Source organism: Sesamum indicum, linkage group LG12 (genome assembly GCF_000512975.1).
Source record: "Sesamum indicum cultivar Zhongzhi No. 13 linkage group LG12, S_indicum_v1.0, whole genome shotgun sequence".
Lineage (NCBI taxonomy): Eukaryota > Viridiplantae > Streptophyta > Magnoliopsida > Lamiales > Pedaliaceae > Sesamum > Sesamum indicum.
The window spans coordinates 820,333-838,039 of record NC_026156.1 but is presented as its reverse complement, the minus strand read 5'-3'; the positions used below and the strand labels follow the sequence as shown (position 1 = coordinate 838,039).

Here is a 17,707-nt window from a genome sequence, read left to right as displayed (position 1 = left end):
GAAGAAATGACGATTACTGGCTTGGAGCCGAGCTTCAATAGGCATGAGAGGACCGTATTTCTTTGCGAGTCGCCATAGATTGATATGAGGATTTGAAGTGTCGAAGTGATGCAGATTTCCATTGGTGGACATGGAGCACTTTGCAGTCTTTTTCGCCTGTTGGTGAAGAAAAGAATTGCAACAGGCAAGGCAAGATTAATGCCAGAAGAAGGATCATTTCCGTGTTGTACGTTGCTGTTTCAGTGCTGGATGCTGATGCGCATATGTTTTTACCAAATGTTATTAGAGAACTGGGAATGAAGTTTTCAGAATGGAATGATCATCTAATATTTCAGGGCCATCAAGAATCTGAAAAAATTCTTGCCCGAATCAAATTTGGTCGAACCATACTAATCACATTTGCTGTGTGATTAGTCACTTTCCTTAAACATTATACAAATCAATCGATAAGTGTATTGCAATTGACATATAATTAGTTCAAGTGAATTAGGTTCAAATTAGAATTTTCCCAAGAATTTATCTTTATTTATTGCTCTCATGTCTGCATTTGTATAAGAAAGCCCCTAATTTTCCGGAGGCATGCAAGAGTTATATATATCACTCTTGTCGTTTATCTATGAATGGAAATTTTCAATTGGATAAAGTAATTGTATAGTACACATTATTAAAACAAAAAAAAAATAGCAAAAAATCAATTAGAGCGGATGATACGAGTGAAGAAATTGCTGATAGGAGTTCTGATATTGAAGATTGAAGATGATTGTTGACCATTAGTATTGCTTTTATATGATTCCAAGTGAGATGGATCGAACACAAGTTTTCTTCCTTTTGCTGGATTAGCAGATCCAGGAGATCCGGGTTCGCTGATTCTGGCCTGTTTGGATCCAGGTGCTCGTCGATGAGTTCTTGGTAGAATTCATCCAAGTCTTTATAGATCTCATTGAGCCTGGAAATCATTCCTGTCAGTTTATCCACCCGAGTGAAGGTATGTAATCAGACAGAAAAAATCCGCCCTTCATGGCCTGAGACTCAGTCAAAAGCTTATGAAACCTCAGTTGTCCCGATCCTTGGTCACTCATCTTGCCAAAAGCAGTCCTACAGATTATGGTGCTTGTCAGAGCCACCACTATCAAACTCAAATTAGCAACCTCACCTGAACTTGCCCTGACACACAGGTTCTTGATCATGCGAAACACTTCATCTTCACGGATAGGCCGAAACCACTGGACCTGTTTGCTGCTCAATAGGTGAAGAACACATATCTTTCTCAGTTCCCTCCATGAGTCGTTATAAGGCATGTAGGTGATGTCAGAGCCGTTGTAGGATAACCTGTAGTGCCCAAGAAGCTTCCGCCTGCTGCAAAACACGAGGTCCTGAGTTTTGAGCGCTTCTTTAGCGATTTTAGGTGAAGAAACAACGAGTACTGGCTTCGAGCCGAGCTTCATGGACATGACAGGGCTGTATTTCTTTGAGAGTCGCCATAGATAGATATGAGGAGTTGAAGCGCGGAATTGGTGCAGATTTCCAATGATGGGGAGAGCTGGAGGGGCTGGTGGATAGCGAGCTCTTTGCAGTCTTTTCTGTCTGCTGGAGAAGAAGAGAATTGCCACAGGCAAGATTACTGCCAGTAGAAGAAGTATCACTTTTGTGTCTGTTTCAATGTGCGTATGTTTTTACTATTAAGTGTTAATTAAAGAAGTGAAATGATCTCTAATATTTCAGGTTTTATACAATTACGGTCCGTTGTTCGAATTCCTTATGAAGCAACCTTTTTCACGTTTTTTTCTGAATTGAAAAACAATTGATCCTGCAGGTGTTTGATTAGGAATCGGGGACGGTTCCCTGCCTGCCTCTCACCTCCCTAATTAGTGAAGGGTTATAGGGAAATTCTAATCAAATCCAATTTGGTCACCGAATTAATTATATATCGAGTGTAATACATTTATCGTATAACTGGTATATAATTTAAGAAAAATATCCAATAATTCGGCAAGTACAATACGCTTGCTATGTAATTGATTTAGTTCGACCAAATTTGGTAAAAACTTTTTAGGATTATATTAAGGGTTAAATGCAGTTACCAGATGCATTCACCACATCAATTACCCTCTAAATATTAGAACCTTAAAAAAAATCCTGACCTTTAATTTTTAAGTTTGAGAAGTCCATTTTACCCTTACAATTTTTTTTTTTGAAAAAATAATTAAAGAAATTTTTAAAATGTCAAAATCATCCTTTATCGAAACTTTTTCTGATTCTAGTTTTAACTATTCTCATCTCCTCTGTGGGTCTAAATGCAATCATGCAATTGTACTATAATATTGTGGGATGTACAATAAGTATGTGGAACTTGTGCACCCTCCAATGTGTAAGAATAATTGCATATGCCATACCATAGTTCGAATATAAATGACATGTCTTCAATCATGGGGCAACCCCCCCCTTGTGGTCCCAGGCATTCCGATTGCGGATATAGGAAGTCTGATATTTAGATGTATCATTGATGTCTTTGTCTGGTATTTAAGTTTGAGGTTTTATGAATTGGTTTTAGGTTATGGGTTGGTGTAGTCATTGGATGTGTGGGTGTTAGTATCATTTTTATGTGATTTAATATTTCAGAGTTATATTGTAATTTAATATTTCATAATGTTTAGTTATGCTAATGTATTTATCTGAGTTTATTGTAATTTAATATTGAGTAAGTTACAACTACATTTTCTGAAATTTGGCATAATTATGAATACTCCTTGTTGCTTGAAAAATTAAAAATACCTATAATATATTTTAAAAATATAAAACATTATTTGCTATATGCGCGTAGGGACGACGTGCCACTATAGATAGTAAAAGAAAACCCTTTAATCGTACCAATTTTTTATTTTCCTAATTTACCCTTTAATCATTCTATTTTTTTGCAAAAAAAATTGTCCACAATAGTAATTTTAATATTAATTCAATATTGGATTACTATGGATGTTAATTTTACTTTTGTTGGTTTCTTGGTGATTGTGCATTAATTGTACTTACGCTTTTTGTTAGTTTTTCTTGAAATCATCTATGTTCTCATTATTGTGATTTATAATATTTGGAAAGTCATGCATGCATGGTTCATGTAAATAATGTGGGGGAAATTGTATTGGTAGTTGATTGGACATGAAAACGTTTTGAGCAGTTATTAAGCACTCTTCATTTCTCACTCTCTATCTATAAACTACAAAGTGATATTATTTTTCCTACTGAACAGTTGTTAATTTTTTAGTTTAATTATCGAGATTAGTATGTGAGTGGTTTACTTTTTCTTTTTTTTTTTTTTTGGAAAATTACTATTATGCCTAACCTTTTCTTTGAAAAAGAAACGTGAAGTAGTGGGTTGAGAAAATTAAATAAGTTGCAACTGTATAGTTACTAAAATTAATGACAATTACTATTATGCCTAACCTTTTTTTTTTAAGAAATGGAAAAATTAAAGAATACAACAAAATGATTCTGTATCTTTAATAAATCTACAGTTATGATTTTTTTTTTTGTCTTGAACCTTATCCTATATTTATTTTTTTTCACAAACTTCTTTCTTTCTCCTCACCTTATACTACGTTTATATCTTTTCATAATTTTTTTTAATCTCACACTATAATTTTTTTTATATTCTCGCAAAAATCGCGCGTGACAAAGAAATTGAATGATATTGAATTTTTTAAAAAGAAATTTGGTGGGCTAAATTACTATACCAAGAATCAAATTGAATTAATATGTTCGATTTTGTAAAGTAATGAAATCTTTATTTACTTTGATAAGCCAAAATTTTGTTACAAAATAAAATAAAATAATTAAGTACTATATTATACTTTTGATTTACTTATTCTCATGTTTGATAAATAAAATAATCACTATAACACAAAAGTATGTAAATAAAAATTGAATATAAATATAAATAAAATTAATATTTCTTGATTCGGTACTATCTAGTGAATTCAAACTAATAATCAAAATCAAATTGGATACCAAAATTTATTTTAAAAAAAAAACTAAATATCAAATCAAAATTTTGGATGGTGTGTTGAATCTTCAGCTTCAATTATTGGATTCGGTCAATTTACTAAATGTAATGAATCTCATGTTAACCTCGTCAAACTACATACTTATGGCCACTAATACGACCCTAAAAGCATATTATGACATCATCGTACAATCACCAGATCCAGAGCATGTGGGCGCCACGCGAACCGAATCAAGAGCAGCGATGAATGTGATGATGCGAATTACACAACAATTTCCGGACCAAAAAGTCCGAAGAAACAAGTTGGTCCAACCAAAAAGCGCAAAACCGCAGCCTTTCACGCCCCACATCTTCGTCCAGCCTTTTCTTCCACCGTTGATTCTTCCCAGTCCCGGAATCAAACGCTCCAAAACCCCAATTACTCTACACACTCATAAGCCCATAAAGACTGCTTCGTCTCAGTTTGCGCAGTTCGGACTCGTTCATTTATACATTACATACTTGCACAGGCGTAGTAGTAGTAGTAGTAGTCGTAGTAAAATTATCCTTTTCTTTTAGTAATAAAAAGAGAATTTGGTACTGGTACTGGTGACTACTCACTAGGGTTAGGTTACTGACTGACACGCGCAAATATCTTTTAATCGACATGTATATATCCACCTACTGCTCCTCATCTTCAGCTTCCTCGTCTTCGATCCTCAAGGCTTGTAGAGTTCGCTTTGCTTCCACCCTCTCTTCCTCTGTGAAACATTCTTTCTCATCGCCTTCTTCTCGGACCTTCGCCAGAAATCCGCCGTTGCATTCGTCGTCGCGTCCGTCGAGCCTCGGATACCGATCGCTGAGCTTCTCTTCGGCTCTCCGATCCATTCGGTGTTCCGCTCCGCGGTGGAGTCACGGTGTTGATTGGCGATCGCCTGTCAGTCTTAGAGCTCAGATCAGGACTGCGTCTCCTGTTCTCGAACGCTTTGAGCGCAAGATCGCTACCATGGGTATAGTGAGATTTTGTATCGTTTGATTTTGAGTTGGATTGTGTTTGTTGATTTACTGAGTGGTGTCTTCTTCTGCCGGGTTTGGTTTTGGTGTCTGGATACCTTTTATTCTCCTTTTCGCTGGACTAGATGGAAAGTGCCTTTTTGTTTATTCGACCTACTTTTAAATCAACTTTTGAATTTCTGTTGAGAATTAATGGATGCATGTTTAGTGCTCGGGATTGGTATCGGAAATGTAACTTATATCAACATCTACTGATCCGCCAACTTTTTACATGTCTTGTTCGAACGGGGACTTCCTTGTGCCTTTTTTATGGATTTGTTTTAAGAATCAATGTTACTAATAATGAAGAATTAAAAATGCTTGGGTTAATGGATCTATGTTTGCCTTTATATTCGTGCTTGCTTGTCTGCATACACATATATTTATACGAAGGCATATAGTAGTGTATTAAAATCAATTACAGTACTGATGATCTTTTATTTTTGTTTTTCTGTGAGGTTTATGTCATGTGAAATAAACCGATAGATGCATGAGCCATGATGAAGACTTCTGTTTTGGTGGAATGCTGTATATTTTCATTTACTTATTTGTGGACTGGAATTTATTATAAAGAAGGCCACTGGTCTTGACAAGTATTAGTGTTGTTATTGTGATGGGATTAATAGTCTTTTCAAGGCATTCTAATTTCCTCTCTCAGACAATATATTTTCGGTTTTATGATGACTATAATTTATACCATGAAGATGCCTGTATTTCACATTGGTACTTATTCATTTTAATAGGAAGGGATTTGATTTGGTACTTTTCCCTGCTTCCACAACCAATTGATATTATATTCAAGTTATTATATAATCACGATTTGCTTGTCCTGTTTCATCATCATATTGTTGAGGTTTACCAATACATGCAGCTTCCGAGCATCCTTTCAGTGGAATTTTATCTGGTCTTCCCAAGCCTGGAGGAGGTGAATTTGGGAAATTCTATAGCCTTCCTGCTCTGAAAGATCCTAGGATTGGTAAGGACTTGATGTTTGGACCATTGGATTTCAGTGTTTCTTCTGGTATCGTGTGTCTTTTGTCCATATGAAACTTAGTAATTATATCATTGTCATGGTTTGACTTCTTTAAATCCAACTTTCTCTATGATGGATCTCAAACCTCAGAATAGTAAACTTTTATTTGTGTTAATAGTACAACGTACAGTTGAGGTATGCACTTTATCGGAATACTTTTTTCAGATGTATGGGTGATGCTTACTGTTATTATGACATTTTCATGAGGTTTTTCCTTAATTTTAATATCTCATGGTGCAGACAAGCTTCCATATTCTATCAGGATACTCTTAGAGTCAGCAATACGAAATTGTGACAACTTCCAAGTCGCCAAGGAGGATGTGGAAAAAATTATTGATTGGGAAAATTCTGCTCCGAAGCAAGTTGAGATTCCTTTTAAGCCTGCTCGTGTTCTGTTACAGGTGAGAGGAATAAAGAGGAGATTGGTGATGGGTACACAATTCTTTACAGCAGTTTCCTGTAAAAGCTCTCTGGTTTCTTTTATAGGATTTTACTGGAGTTCCAGCTGTGGTCGACCTTGCTTCCATGCGGGAGGCTATCAAGGACCTTGGTAGTAACCCCGACAAAATCAATCCTTTGGTATACAGCTTCTCCTTTGTACATTAATCTCCTTGCAGTATGCTTTTGCAGTAGAAAGCTACTTTTTTGCATAAGGTTTATATGTATGTAATTGCTATATGCATTGTGCTTTCTCGACAGCATTTAAAAAAGAATATATTTGAGTGTATTGGTAAGAGAAAACAGGAAATTATACACTTTTGCTTGTCTGCTTGAAACTCCCTTCGTGTAAAAAGTTTGTGTATAGGTAGATTGCCTTGTAAATTGCCTTCACTTATTGGCGTATTGACATTGCTTTTCTTTTGTTATAAAATAATGTTGCCAGGTTCCTGTAGACCTTGTCATCGACCATTCTGTTCAGGTAGACGTAGCCAGATCAGAAAATGCTGTGCAGGCCAACATGGATCTTGAGTTCAAGAGAAACAAAGAGAGGTTTGCTTTTCTGAAATGGGGATCCACTGCCTTCCGCAATATGCTTGTTGTTCCTCCTGGTTCTGGTATTGTCCATCAGGTAACTTTGCCCTTTATTTTTTCAGGTTCATCAATTATTGAGTATATGTAAGGTGTAGTTTAGCTTGATATTTTAGGCAAGTACCTGAATAAGTGAAAGAGCTGTGGAGCTAGTAATGTATAACACTTGCACTTCATACCATTTGACATTGATGAAATGTTTTAAAATTTATCAGGTGAACCTGGAGTATCTTGGACGAGTTGTTTTTAACACCGAGGGCATTCTGTACCCTGATAGTGTTGTAGGAACTGATTCTCATACAACCATGATTGATGGCTTGGGTGTCGCTGGATGGGGAGTTGGAGGAATTGAAGCAGAGGCAGCAATGCTTGGCCAGGTAACCTATACCTGTTTTGCTTTGAATTTTGATCTATTATTATGCTAACTTGCATGTATCTTTCATCTTAGCCAATATGGGTTTCAATGGCTGTTTGGAATTTTTGGATATCTGGGCTAGTTATATCTGACTTCTTTCCACAAGAGAGCTCTTTGTTAGGGCATTTTTGTTCACAATGAATTTTGTGTTTGCTTTAGGACATCCTTACCTAATTTTTCTATGGGAACTGATTACATTCTTTTAATCACCCTAGGATAATCAATCAATTTTTCATGTCAGAATTTCTTCTAGTCCTTTATATTTATAACTTTTCCCGTTTTCAACATATGCTGTTGTGCTTAATATCAATATCTTTTTCCTCCTGCAAATTGGTAGCCAATGAGCATGGTTCTGCCCGGTGTTGTTGGCTTTAAGTTGTCTGGGAAATTGCGTGATGGGGTTACTGCAACAGATTTGGTTTTAACAGTGACGCAAATGCTGAGAAAACATGGTGTGGTTGGCAAGTTTGTTGAGTTTTATGGTAACTCTCATCTTAGCCGAAAAGCTTGAAAAGTTCTCTATATTTCCCTCATGTTGGAGAGATTGATCTGTCTGTCTGTCTGTCTATTTCAATTTGTAGGTGAGGGTATGGGTAAGTTATCGTTGGCAGATAGAGCAACAATTGCAAATATGTCTCCTGAGTATGGAGCAACCATGGGGTTCTTCCCTGTGGATCATGTCACGCTACAGTACCTAAAATTGACTGGAAGAAGCGATGAGACAGTGGGTATCGTTCTCTTTATTTGCGTATTGGTGTTAAAACATATCTGCAGAGTCTAACTGCGAAGGATATGGCACTTCTTGCTTCAACTTGGCTAGGTAGCAATGATCGAGGCATACTTGCGTGCAAACAAAATGTTCGTTGACTACAGTGAGGTACATGTTATCACTTTTTTCTGGTTATTCTTAATTTGTGAGTGAGAGAGTTGAATGGCATAAATATGGGCTTACTTGGATGCATTCATTGTACAGCCTCAACAAGATAGAGTGTACTCGTCTTATCTGGAGTTGGATCTTGCTGATGTTGAACCTTGTATTTCAGGACCTAAAAGGTATTAATAGAATGTCTCTGGTGCCCTGCTGGTAGAGTTGTAATATTTCCGCTTTTCATATTATAAACATATTCTTTAAGATGAATGGGTTGTTGCTGTTTGATACAGGCCTCATGATCGAGTTCCTTTAAAAGATATGAAGGCTGATTGGCATTCATGTCTCGACAATAAAGTTGGGTTCAAGGTAAGATGCAACATTCTTTCAAAAATTTCTGCAGTCACTTCAGCTCTGAGCCTGACTATATACAACTAGTAAAATATGTGAAAGTGCAAAACAGAGATCAAAGGCTGCCTGAGTTGTAAAAACTCCTTTTAAGCCTTGTATTTCTTTAATGTTGTGTTGTTTTAGTTTCTGCAACTTTCTTGTCTTTATTCATGCAGGGCTTCGCTGTACCAAAGGAACAACAGGAGAAAGTTGTAAAATTTTCATTCCATGGGCAGCCTGCGGAGCTCAAGCATGGAAGTGTTGTCATAGCAGCTATTACAAGTTGCACAAACACATCAAACCCAAGTGTGATGCTTGGAGCTGGTCTTGTTGCAAAGAAGGCATGTGAACTGGGGTTAGAGGTTTGTATCATAGCATCGGATGGTTCTTGGATTTTTAATTCTCTTCCGTGACATATGGCTGATTGCACTCTGATTATGAGATTCGTATCAGCAGCTTGCTTTTCCTGACCTATAGTTTGATGTTTATCGGACAGGTAAAACCATGGGTTAAGACAAGTCTTGCCCCAGGATCTGGGGTTGTAACAAAATATTTGCTCCAGAGGTACTGTATAGGATCTTGCACAACGTCGTTCTTAGAATTTTCTTTTTCTCCTTGACATCACATGATACAACACCATAATGTTAGGTTCTGAATTTATTTTACTACCTCATGTAGTGGCTTGCAAAAGTACCTGAACCAGCAAGGCTTTCATATTGTTGGCTATGGTTGCACAACTTGTATTGGTAATTCTGGGGATCTGGATGAATCAGTTGCTTCTGCTATAGCTGACAATGGTATATTTCCTAAATGCTTCCCTTTTCTTTGGTGTATTGCACTCAATTGGCAAACTTGTCTGGATACTTGTTTATCTCATCTTCATTAATCAATGGCCACTGCAATCTTGTATTATTGAACGTAAACTGTAGTTGTTGAAATCCATATATCTGAGTAGGGATAAATTGTTATAGCATATCCTTTCTGGCGATAAAAATGGGCATGTTGGGCAAAATATCTGCTATAATCATGAAAATGATTTTTCCTGTAGTGCCCTTTGCCCCCACATCAGAGATTATTTAGAGAGTAAAAGTTGTTTAAGGCTTCATAGTGCTTTCCTTTTATTTGATAAACACATGCTCAAGTCATTGACGTCAGCTTCCATCGTAACCTTTCTGTTTCTCTTCGTTTTTTTGCTTAAAAGTAAAGATGATCTGGGTTATGTTTCATGTGCGCATTTCCAAGAAGAACAAAAGGGCTTTAATGGATTTGTATAATTCTGCTTCTATAACAGTGGTACAAGCTTTTGACATCTTGCCTGGATAAAAGCAATTGCCTTTTTTTTCTTTTGGTTAATTTAGGCATACGGATTTCATGAGTCTAGTGAATTACACTTGTTTTGGAATTATCCTTTTGTTTCTTTCTCCTGTGATTGAGATTGTGACATTTGTAATAATTTGAATTAAAGTTATCAAAATATCAACCATGATTTTGGGTCTGCATAGCCATGTTCATTGCTGAGAAATTTTAGAAGAGCACAGAAGTTATGGACGTCTTTAGCTGTCATGTCGTGATTCATACCAATGGCTTTAGTGTTACGTATTATTCAACTACTTTATTTTGATTTTGTAGACCTTGTTGCTGCGGCCGTGCTATCTGGAAATAGGAACTTTGAAGGTCGTGTTCATCCACTGACGAGAGCTAACTATCTAGCTTCACCTCCTTTGGTTGTAGCCTATGCACTAGCCGGCACGGTACGACTTTGATTTCTGTCCAGCACCTATGGGCTATAGCACTCTATATTTACAGCTGATAGGCACTTCATTGTCATTTAGATTTGAATCTATATAAATGGAAGGGTCCATCAATCCAACTAGAATTAAGTACCTGTTGCCGGGTTGGTTAGTTTTAAAAGTGTTCTCTGGTGAAAATATCATTTGATACACCAATTTTTTCTTTCCTTCCAATGCTGCATTTTCCAGGTTGATATTGACTTTGACAAAGAGCCAATTGGAACTGGAAAAGATGGGAAGAGCATTTATTTCAAGGATATCTGGCCTACCAGTGAAGAAATTGCACAGGTAATTTGGTTCCCTTGCTCTATCTCTCTTTATCTCATCTGTTTTTCATATAAGAACTACGGAAGTAGGGCTGTTATTATTACTTGAATCAAACTTGAATGTACATTTGTGTAGGTTGTTCAATCCAGCGTTCTTCCTGAAATGTTCAAGAGCACTTATGAAGCCATTACAAAAGGAAATCAATTCTGGAATCAGTTATCCGTACCTTCATCAAACCTTTACGGTTGGGACTCAGAGTCAACGTACATCCACAAGCCTCCCTACTTCAATGGCATGACAATGGACCCACCTGGTCCCCGTGGAGTGAAGGATGCATATTGTTTGCTGTTGTTTGGGGACAGTATCACTACTGATCATATCTCTCCCGCAGGAAGCATTCACAAAGATAGCCCTGCTGCCAAGTACTTGATGGAGCGTGGGGTTGACAGAAAGGACTTCAATTCTTATGGTAGCCGTCGTGGCAATGATGAGGTGATGGCTAGGGGTACTTTTGCCAATATTCGGATAGTAAACAAATTGTTAAATGGAGAAGTGGGCCCAAAGACCATTCACATTCCGACAGGGGAAAAACTTTATGTGTATGATGCTGCCATGGTAAGATTTGTTGATTTTGCATGCATGCCTTATCCTCTGACCTACCAGCAGGCACAAATGGCAAATACATTAATACCACTAACGTGGATCTTGTGGAAACAGAGCTAACTACATCTTATATTACTGTCTTGACATTAGTTGTTGTCTGCATACCGACTTAAATTACATTTTTTTCTCAGAGATACAAGTCGGCCGGGCATGATACAATTGTTCTGGCTGGAGCAGAATACGGAAGTGGTAGTTCCCGAGACTGGGCTGCCAAGGGACCAATGCTACAGGTGAGTGGTATTCTGCAATATTATGTCAATTTGTAATGTCGAGTTGTTTATCTGATGGTCAATTGTTTTATAACTACTGATCTGAGCATCATTTGTTTATCTAATCAGGGTGTTAAAGCAGTGATTGCCAAAAGTTTTGAGCGGATTCATCGTAGTAACTTGGTCGGAATGGGTATTATCCCACTTTGCTTCAAGCCTGGCGAGGATGCAGATACACTTGGTTTGACAGGTCAAGAGCGCTACACCATAGACCTTCCAACCAAGAAAAGCGATATTAGGCCTGGACAAGATATTACTGTGACAACAGATAATGGAAAATCTTTTACATGTACCCTGCGATTTGACACAGAGGTACACATCTAGCTCCTTTTTCTGCAATTATATGTCCAAAAATGCAAGAGGTTGAGGGATTTCTGTAACAATGAAGTTCTATGAAATATTTAGTCTTGTAAATTTGGATGGAATGACTTCCCTGTAAGTGCAAGGGTGTAGCTGCTGAAGGATGATGTTGCTCTACATATTTTTGTTTGATGACTTAAATGATCCATGGCCGACTATAGTCGATACCCTACATGATAACCATTAATTAGTATAGATCTAAGAGAGAGGACATAGAAGAAGCTATACGATAAGTCAGTTATTGAGCTAATCAGTCTTCCTTGCGATGGCTTACAACTATCTCAATTCCTTCTGCAGGTTGAACTGGCATACTTTGACCATGGAGGCATCCTTCAGTATGTCATTCGGAATTTATCCAAACAGTGAACTTAATGAAGAGAGGATTCAGCTCTGTGGTCTATCAATTTCCTCATCTTGCAAAACTCCTGGTATTTGATGCGGTGAATAAATGCTTCTTTGACATTCACTGGGAGCAAATGTGCTCATTTTTGCATGAGAAGCCATTGTTTTCCTCATCCAGAAAAGCTTTCAATAATGGTGGGATATTCACATGGTTTAACTCCGGGCTATGACGGGAATCTTACATGGTTTGAGCATAATGTCCTTGTTTTGCTTTTAGTGAAACAGTAGTATTTGAATATGTAACCATCCCTGGCTGTGATTTGGTTAGACCCGGATGTGCGCTTCAATCACCTTGCGACTCTCATTATACTGATTTTTAATGGGCATATGTGCTTGTTTCCTTTTGCATTGAACTTTTGGGCTAGAATAGCATTAACCTTGCACAGGGAAAGATAAACATGGCGATCAGCTTAAGCATTTTTTCTGCAACAAGTTGAGATTTTCTTAAAAATGGCAGTTGGAAGCCATTTCCACAAAAGCAAATCAAATTTTGCTTTTCAACTGTTGCTCATTCCTCTGTAAAACCTAAAGATACAAGTCTAAAGCTATGTTTAGTGAATCTAGCGTTTGATATGCCGTTAGTGAAAGCACTCTTTTCTATGTACTTGTTAGTCGGTTGATTTTCACATTCCCGTCCAATTAAAGTTAATTGGTCAATTTTCAATCCGCTTCAGTTTCATTGAATGAGATTCAATCAAAATTTTGATTAAAAAAATTTCATATGTGAAGGCATTATATTGAATCCCGAGTCAAAATCGTTCCTTTTTGCTGTGTCACTTGGGTGGTTTGGTTAACCAAAATATTATTAAAAATGCAGTCACAAGAAATATGGAACTATATAATTATATTTAATATTTATTTCTTAGTTGTTGATAAGTGAAATTGGCATAAGAATACTTAATAAATAAAAAAAATAGTATTTTGATATTTAATAAAACTGAATAAACTTAAACAAAAATACTGAACTTTTATAAAAAAAATATGAAATTAATTTTTTATTCTATTTCGAGACATACTGAGAGTTGTATCTGAATTGTATATCGCACACGAGGCAACCGGCTTTAGTAGCATGACTGGCGCTGATATAACGTCTCGTGGACGGTACCAGGAGTTAAGCTTTGCTGAAATGATGTCCCATGTCTCGCGTATGTTCCACAAACTTAGATTACCACAAGAACTCAAATGAAGGTGAATTGGCATAAGAAGTCCAAACCATTTGCTCTCAACGCACAGAGATCCTGCAACTTGAGATACTAGAGATGAAACCCAGATTTTGCAACTTGCAGTGTAAACAAATGTACCACCACCCTGTTCACCACCAAATGAATACATCACTAAAACCAAATGGACCGACGAAAAGAGAGAGAACAGAAAATTTCTCATCTTAGTATATGTATCCAGTTGTTTCACAATGTACAACAAGAGAATCCGAAGATCCAAAAAAATTGTTCTTTATAATCTTTCACTCTTCCAACACTGTACAGGTAACAATACAAAAGTTTAACCATTGCTTGTATGAACTAATCCAAGATTAACTTAGACTCTGGATGGCCTCCAGGAGGCACACACCTGCCATCCACATCCAAATACGTATCCATCTTCTCAAATTTGACAATCCGGTGCAGTCTTCATAGGGAAGCAACGGAGGTGACTTTGAACACAAGAAGCTGCAAGTTTTCCCTGAGAATTTTTCCCTAAAAATTCCTGAGGTTCACAGACTTTGTAGCTTTTGAAGCAAGTGCCAAGGCTTTTGCTCTAGCATCCATCATCATCCGTTCCCTCTCAGCACGTCGTTGATGTTGCCTTGCATTCTTTGCTCTCTTTGGTGCTAATCGAGTATCTCTCTCCAAAAATGCTAACCTAAATTTTTCAGCCATGGATAGTTCAGTAGGAGTTGTGACCGGTAGAAGGGCAGACCTGGATGTAGTAAACCCAGATACCGCCCAAGTTTTTGAATCAATGTCTTTCACGATTGGGTCATCCAATACAAATTGCGACAATGCTTCTTGGGGAGCTTCACTGCCCCTGAAACCCAAAGGGGATGGCTTTGGATTTACTACGATTCGAGGACATTCAATGGTCAAGGTCTCCTGTGAATCCTTATCAATTTTTGGCTGCAGAAGAATGAACAACAATAATTAGCCAGGGAGTAACACTTGCCGGAATTATTCATAGTGTTGGCGTCTTATAGTCTAGAATGTGACCCAAGCAACAAGGAGCATTGCAACTACTCAATTAAAGCACAAAAAATAAGCAATGACAGGAAAAAAGCATACCCAGACGAGCCATCTTAGTGATTGTGCACCATGAATCAATTCTGCAGCATCAAGCTCTTCCCATGATTCCCCCTCCACATCATTGAGGTTAGGCTTTAAGAGACCCAGGCATCTGCGGGCAGTGTAGTCGCTCCTCGGACAACCACTGCAACATTTTAACTTTAGTTCATTTCCTGTTATGAGGTTTGTCCCCCACGTCAAAACCCAACAAAGTGGGCCACTACACCATTTAGAGTTATGATGACCGTAAATATTTTAAAGCAGACAGATGACATGGTATGTTCCCCTCTTAGTTTCCGTAATTGAAAAGGGCCAATCAGATCACATATGGAACAGTCGAATTGCGTATATACTAACAATCAGAGAGGGAAATATGATAACAAACTTCACAATCTGTAGATTCTAGCCAACAAACATAACAGGATATCAATTTTCATGGTCATATGGCTCCAACATAAAAGGAAAACAATAAAGATGGCAAGGTGAGAAAAAAATTGAAGGCAAGATGTCTGAAATGGGCTGGAACCTATACATGGATCTTCGCTTATTAATGGATTCCTAAAAGTTTATCATTCACAGAAACATCTAGACCTTATGATTTGGAAATAGACAAAAATGAGTTCTTGTTAGAAATAATAAATGAGAACTTCTCCTTGGATATTTTGGATTATCAGAAGTTCAATTCCTAGCAAAGAAATATACATCTTGAAAAATTTAACCAACCAACCAAAGATTCACACCTTAGCCTGCTAGCCATGAGAGCAGCCTCAATTAAATTTATACATAAAGCCAACACATTCAAGGTGGCAAACCAACTATGGCAAGGGCCAGGCCAGATCTGAACAAATAGTCGCAGACGCTCCACCTTACATGTGGCATAGTGGCTTAACTGTCTAAAAAATAAAAAATATTTAAAAGATGGATTCCCGTAATATATTCGTAGAGTTAACTTAATTGGTATAATAGAATTGATTAATGCACTCAAAGATATTTAACAGATAACTAATCATATCACATTCACGCATGACCTGTTTTTTATAGTGTCCACTGCTTGCCTGAAATCTCCTTTCAGAAAGCTCATCTTCTTCGCTTATTACTCACTGACACTGTTGTTAGCTACTACATAAGCTTGCCAATCTATCAAGAGAGTTTAAAGTGCAACTATGATCGGTATTGGGAGAAACATAAGTAAGCAACATGTATGGCCTGTTTAACTTTTGCATATTTTCCCATTTATTCCCTTAACTCTTCTTTCCCAAGTTCAACTTTTCCTTCAGGCGGTTCACCATCTTCCATAATTACTCTCTGACACTTATCCATGAAGCTGCCAAATATGCCTACCAATGGCACCGAATAAAGAAAATTTAACATGCAAAACATAGAGGCATTCGGGCAACATAAGTAAGCAAGACACATGGCCCGTTTCTCCATTACTGCCCTAGATCTTCTGGCAAGCGCATGGAACAGATAAAGACATTAAGAGAACATAAGTAAGCAGCATGTATGATAGCATGATTGCAAGATTATAGTTTGACTGAAGTCACAGAAGATAGCAGCTGAGAACATACCCCCATCTCAATATCTCAAGGGAATGACAAAGCTGAAGAAGTTTCGAAACTCCTGTTGACGTAAGTTTGCTGCATCGGCTGCCAAAAGAAACAAAAAAAGTCTTACTAAAAATAAAGATCACGCAGACCAAACTTTGATTATAACACGGTGGGTAGCCAGTCACCCAACATTACTAAGGTAATGCAACTGAACAAATATTAAACAGTCATTCGTTCAATTCAAAATGATCAAGACATCATTCCAACCACCAAACAAATTCTACCTCATTCTCAATTCCTACCACACAGAGTAAGTAGTGCATAGTTAGAAGGAAGAAATTACAATTTACTGAAAGCTACCTTATATCAACCACTCTTAGGTTTTGGCAGATATTCACAATATGACAAAGTCCAGAATCAGAAACATCTGAACCAGATATATCAAGTATCTCCCACGAACTATCTGCCAAAGCAATGACAATGTCGTCATTCAGCAACTTTCTTCTTCTCGCAATTGCCACCAACACCAACTGTTCAATCACAAAATACAAGTTGAACATATCAAGACCAAAAAAAAGGGGTGCCTAAAATAGCAAAACTCAAAGACAAAAAGACTAAAGCCACTCCTACATAGGACCTGAGAACTGTAACTTGTCAGCAAAAGTGAAAAGTCTGTTCAAATTCAGTTTATAAAAAGCAATTAAACTAAGAGGACGAGAATTTATGAATATTGACCTTAACATCAGCGGGGAACGCGAGGGCAATCTCAGCCAGGTCATCAATAATGTCCTCAAGATTGCTACCGACAACTCCCAGACACAAGCTCAACAAACTCGGCGGCTTCTTTCCCTTATTGGAACTCAAGAATTCTGCAAAACCCATAAGCTCCAACTACTTCAATTACCACATAGTTTTTAGCAACAATACCAACAACGGCCAGAAAAATCTTTAAAAAGAATCGAATACAAGCACGCACGGGATCGAAGAGTGGAGGCGATTGAATTCTGGGTCGATTTTGATTTGACGGTATCGTCCTTCAATTGGAGATTGTGCAAAGAAGTGGTGAGCGTTTGAGTGGATTCTCTGGCTGTCCCTTTTTCCATGAAATACGAAGTAGAAATAAAGAGGCGTGGGCTATGGGAATGGAATTTACAGGCAAAAATCTGCAATTTCGCCTGTTTTTCCTTGCGGTTTGGAATGGTTGATTTCGGGTTAGGAAATCGGTTTATAACAGTAATTGGTCTGTGACGTTGGGCTCCGCTAGTTTATCACCTCCCGCCGACTTACCTTTGGATTCCAACCCCTAATTTTATCATCCATCTCTTCGATTTAAGTCATAATAATAAATACCATTCATACACCAAATGTA

The 17,707-nt window shown here is 37.5% G+C and overlaps 2 protein-coding genes and 1 pseudogene across 2 annotated transcripts; 1 reads left to right on the top strand and 2 right to left on the bottom strand.

Annotated features, from left to right (window-relative positions):
• LOC110013011 lies at positions 596 to 1,670 on the bottom strand (annotated as a pseudogene).
• LOC105174871 (putative aconitate hydratase, cytoplasmic) lies at positions 4,455 to 12,868 on the top strand. Its single transcript, XM_011097102.2, has 20 exons — positions 4,455 to 4,986; positions 5,901 to 6,005; positions 6,303 to 6,463; positions 6,549 to 6,641; positions 6,946 to 7,131; positions 7,307 to 7,468; positions 7,844 to 7,988; positions 8,088 to 8,230; positions 8,327 to 8,383; positions 8,480 to 8,559; positions 8,668 to 8,743; positions 8,941 to 9,126; positions 9,261 to 9,328; positions 9,443 to 9,561; positions 10,394 to 10,515; positions 10,744 to 10,842; positions 10,957 to 11,436; positions 11,616 to 11,714; positions 11,823 to 12,065; positions 12,411 to 12,868. The coding sequence occupies exons 1-20, from the start codon at positions 4,644 to 4,646 to the stop codon at positions 12,477 to 12,479; spliced, it is 3,036 nt and encodes a 1,011-aa protein (XP_011095404.1). The 5' UTR covers positions 4,455 to 4,643; the 3' UTR covers positions 12,480 to 12,868.
• Positions 13,877 to 17,664, bottom strand: LOC105174870. The gene is made up of 6 exons (XM_011097100.2): positions 17,315 to 17,664; positions 17,074 to 17,207; positions 16,699 to 16,868; positions 16,360 to 16,437; positions 14,792 to 14,936; positions 13,877 to 14,629 (listed from the first exon to the last, which is right to left on the bottom strand). Exons 1-6 carry the CDS (start codon positions 17,439 to 17,441, stop codon positions 14,210 to 14,212), a joined length of 1,074 nt encoding a protein of 357 aa, XP_011095402.1. The 5' UTR covers positions 17,442 to 17,664; the 3' UTR covers positions 13,877 to 14,209.

What these genes read in the sequence shown, in the direction of transcription:
- LOC105174870 (XM_011097100.2), bottom strand. Translation starts at nt 17,441, where the DNA reads ATGGAAAAAGGGACAGCCAGAGAATCCACTCAAACGCTCACCACTTCT. An exon ending in CTTGAGATATTGAGATGGGG is followed by an intron (nt 14,937 to 16,359) that starts GTATGTTCTCAG and finishes AAAATGTTGCAG; the next exon opens with TGGTTGTCCGAGGAGCGACT. An exon ending in CACTAAGATGGCTCGTCTGG is followed by an intron (nt 14,630 to 14,791) that starts GTATGCTTTTTT and finishes ATTCTTCTGCAG; the next exon opens with CCAAAAATTGATAAGGATTC.
- LOC105174871 (XM_011097102.2), top strand. Translation starts at nt 4,644, where the DNA reads ATGTATATATCCACCTACTGCTCCTCATCTTCAGCTTCCTCGTCTTCG. An exon ending in CCGACAAAATCAATCCTTTG is followed by an intron (nt 6,642 to 6,945) that starts GTATACAGCTTC and finishes TAATGTTGCCAG; the next exon opens with GTTCCTGTAGACCTTGTCAT. An exon ending in CAAGTTTGTTGAGTTTTATG is followed by an intron (nt 7,989 to 8,087) that starts GTAACTCTCATC and finishes TTCAATTTGTAG; the next exon opens with GTGAGGGTATGGGTAAGTTA.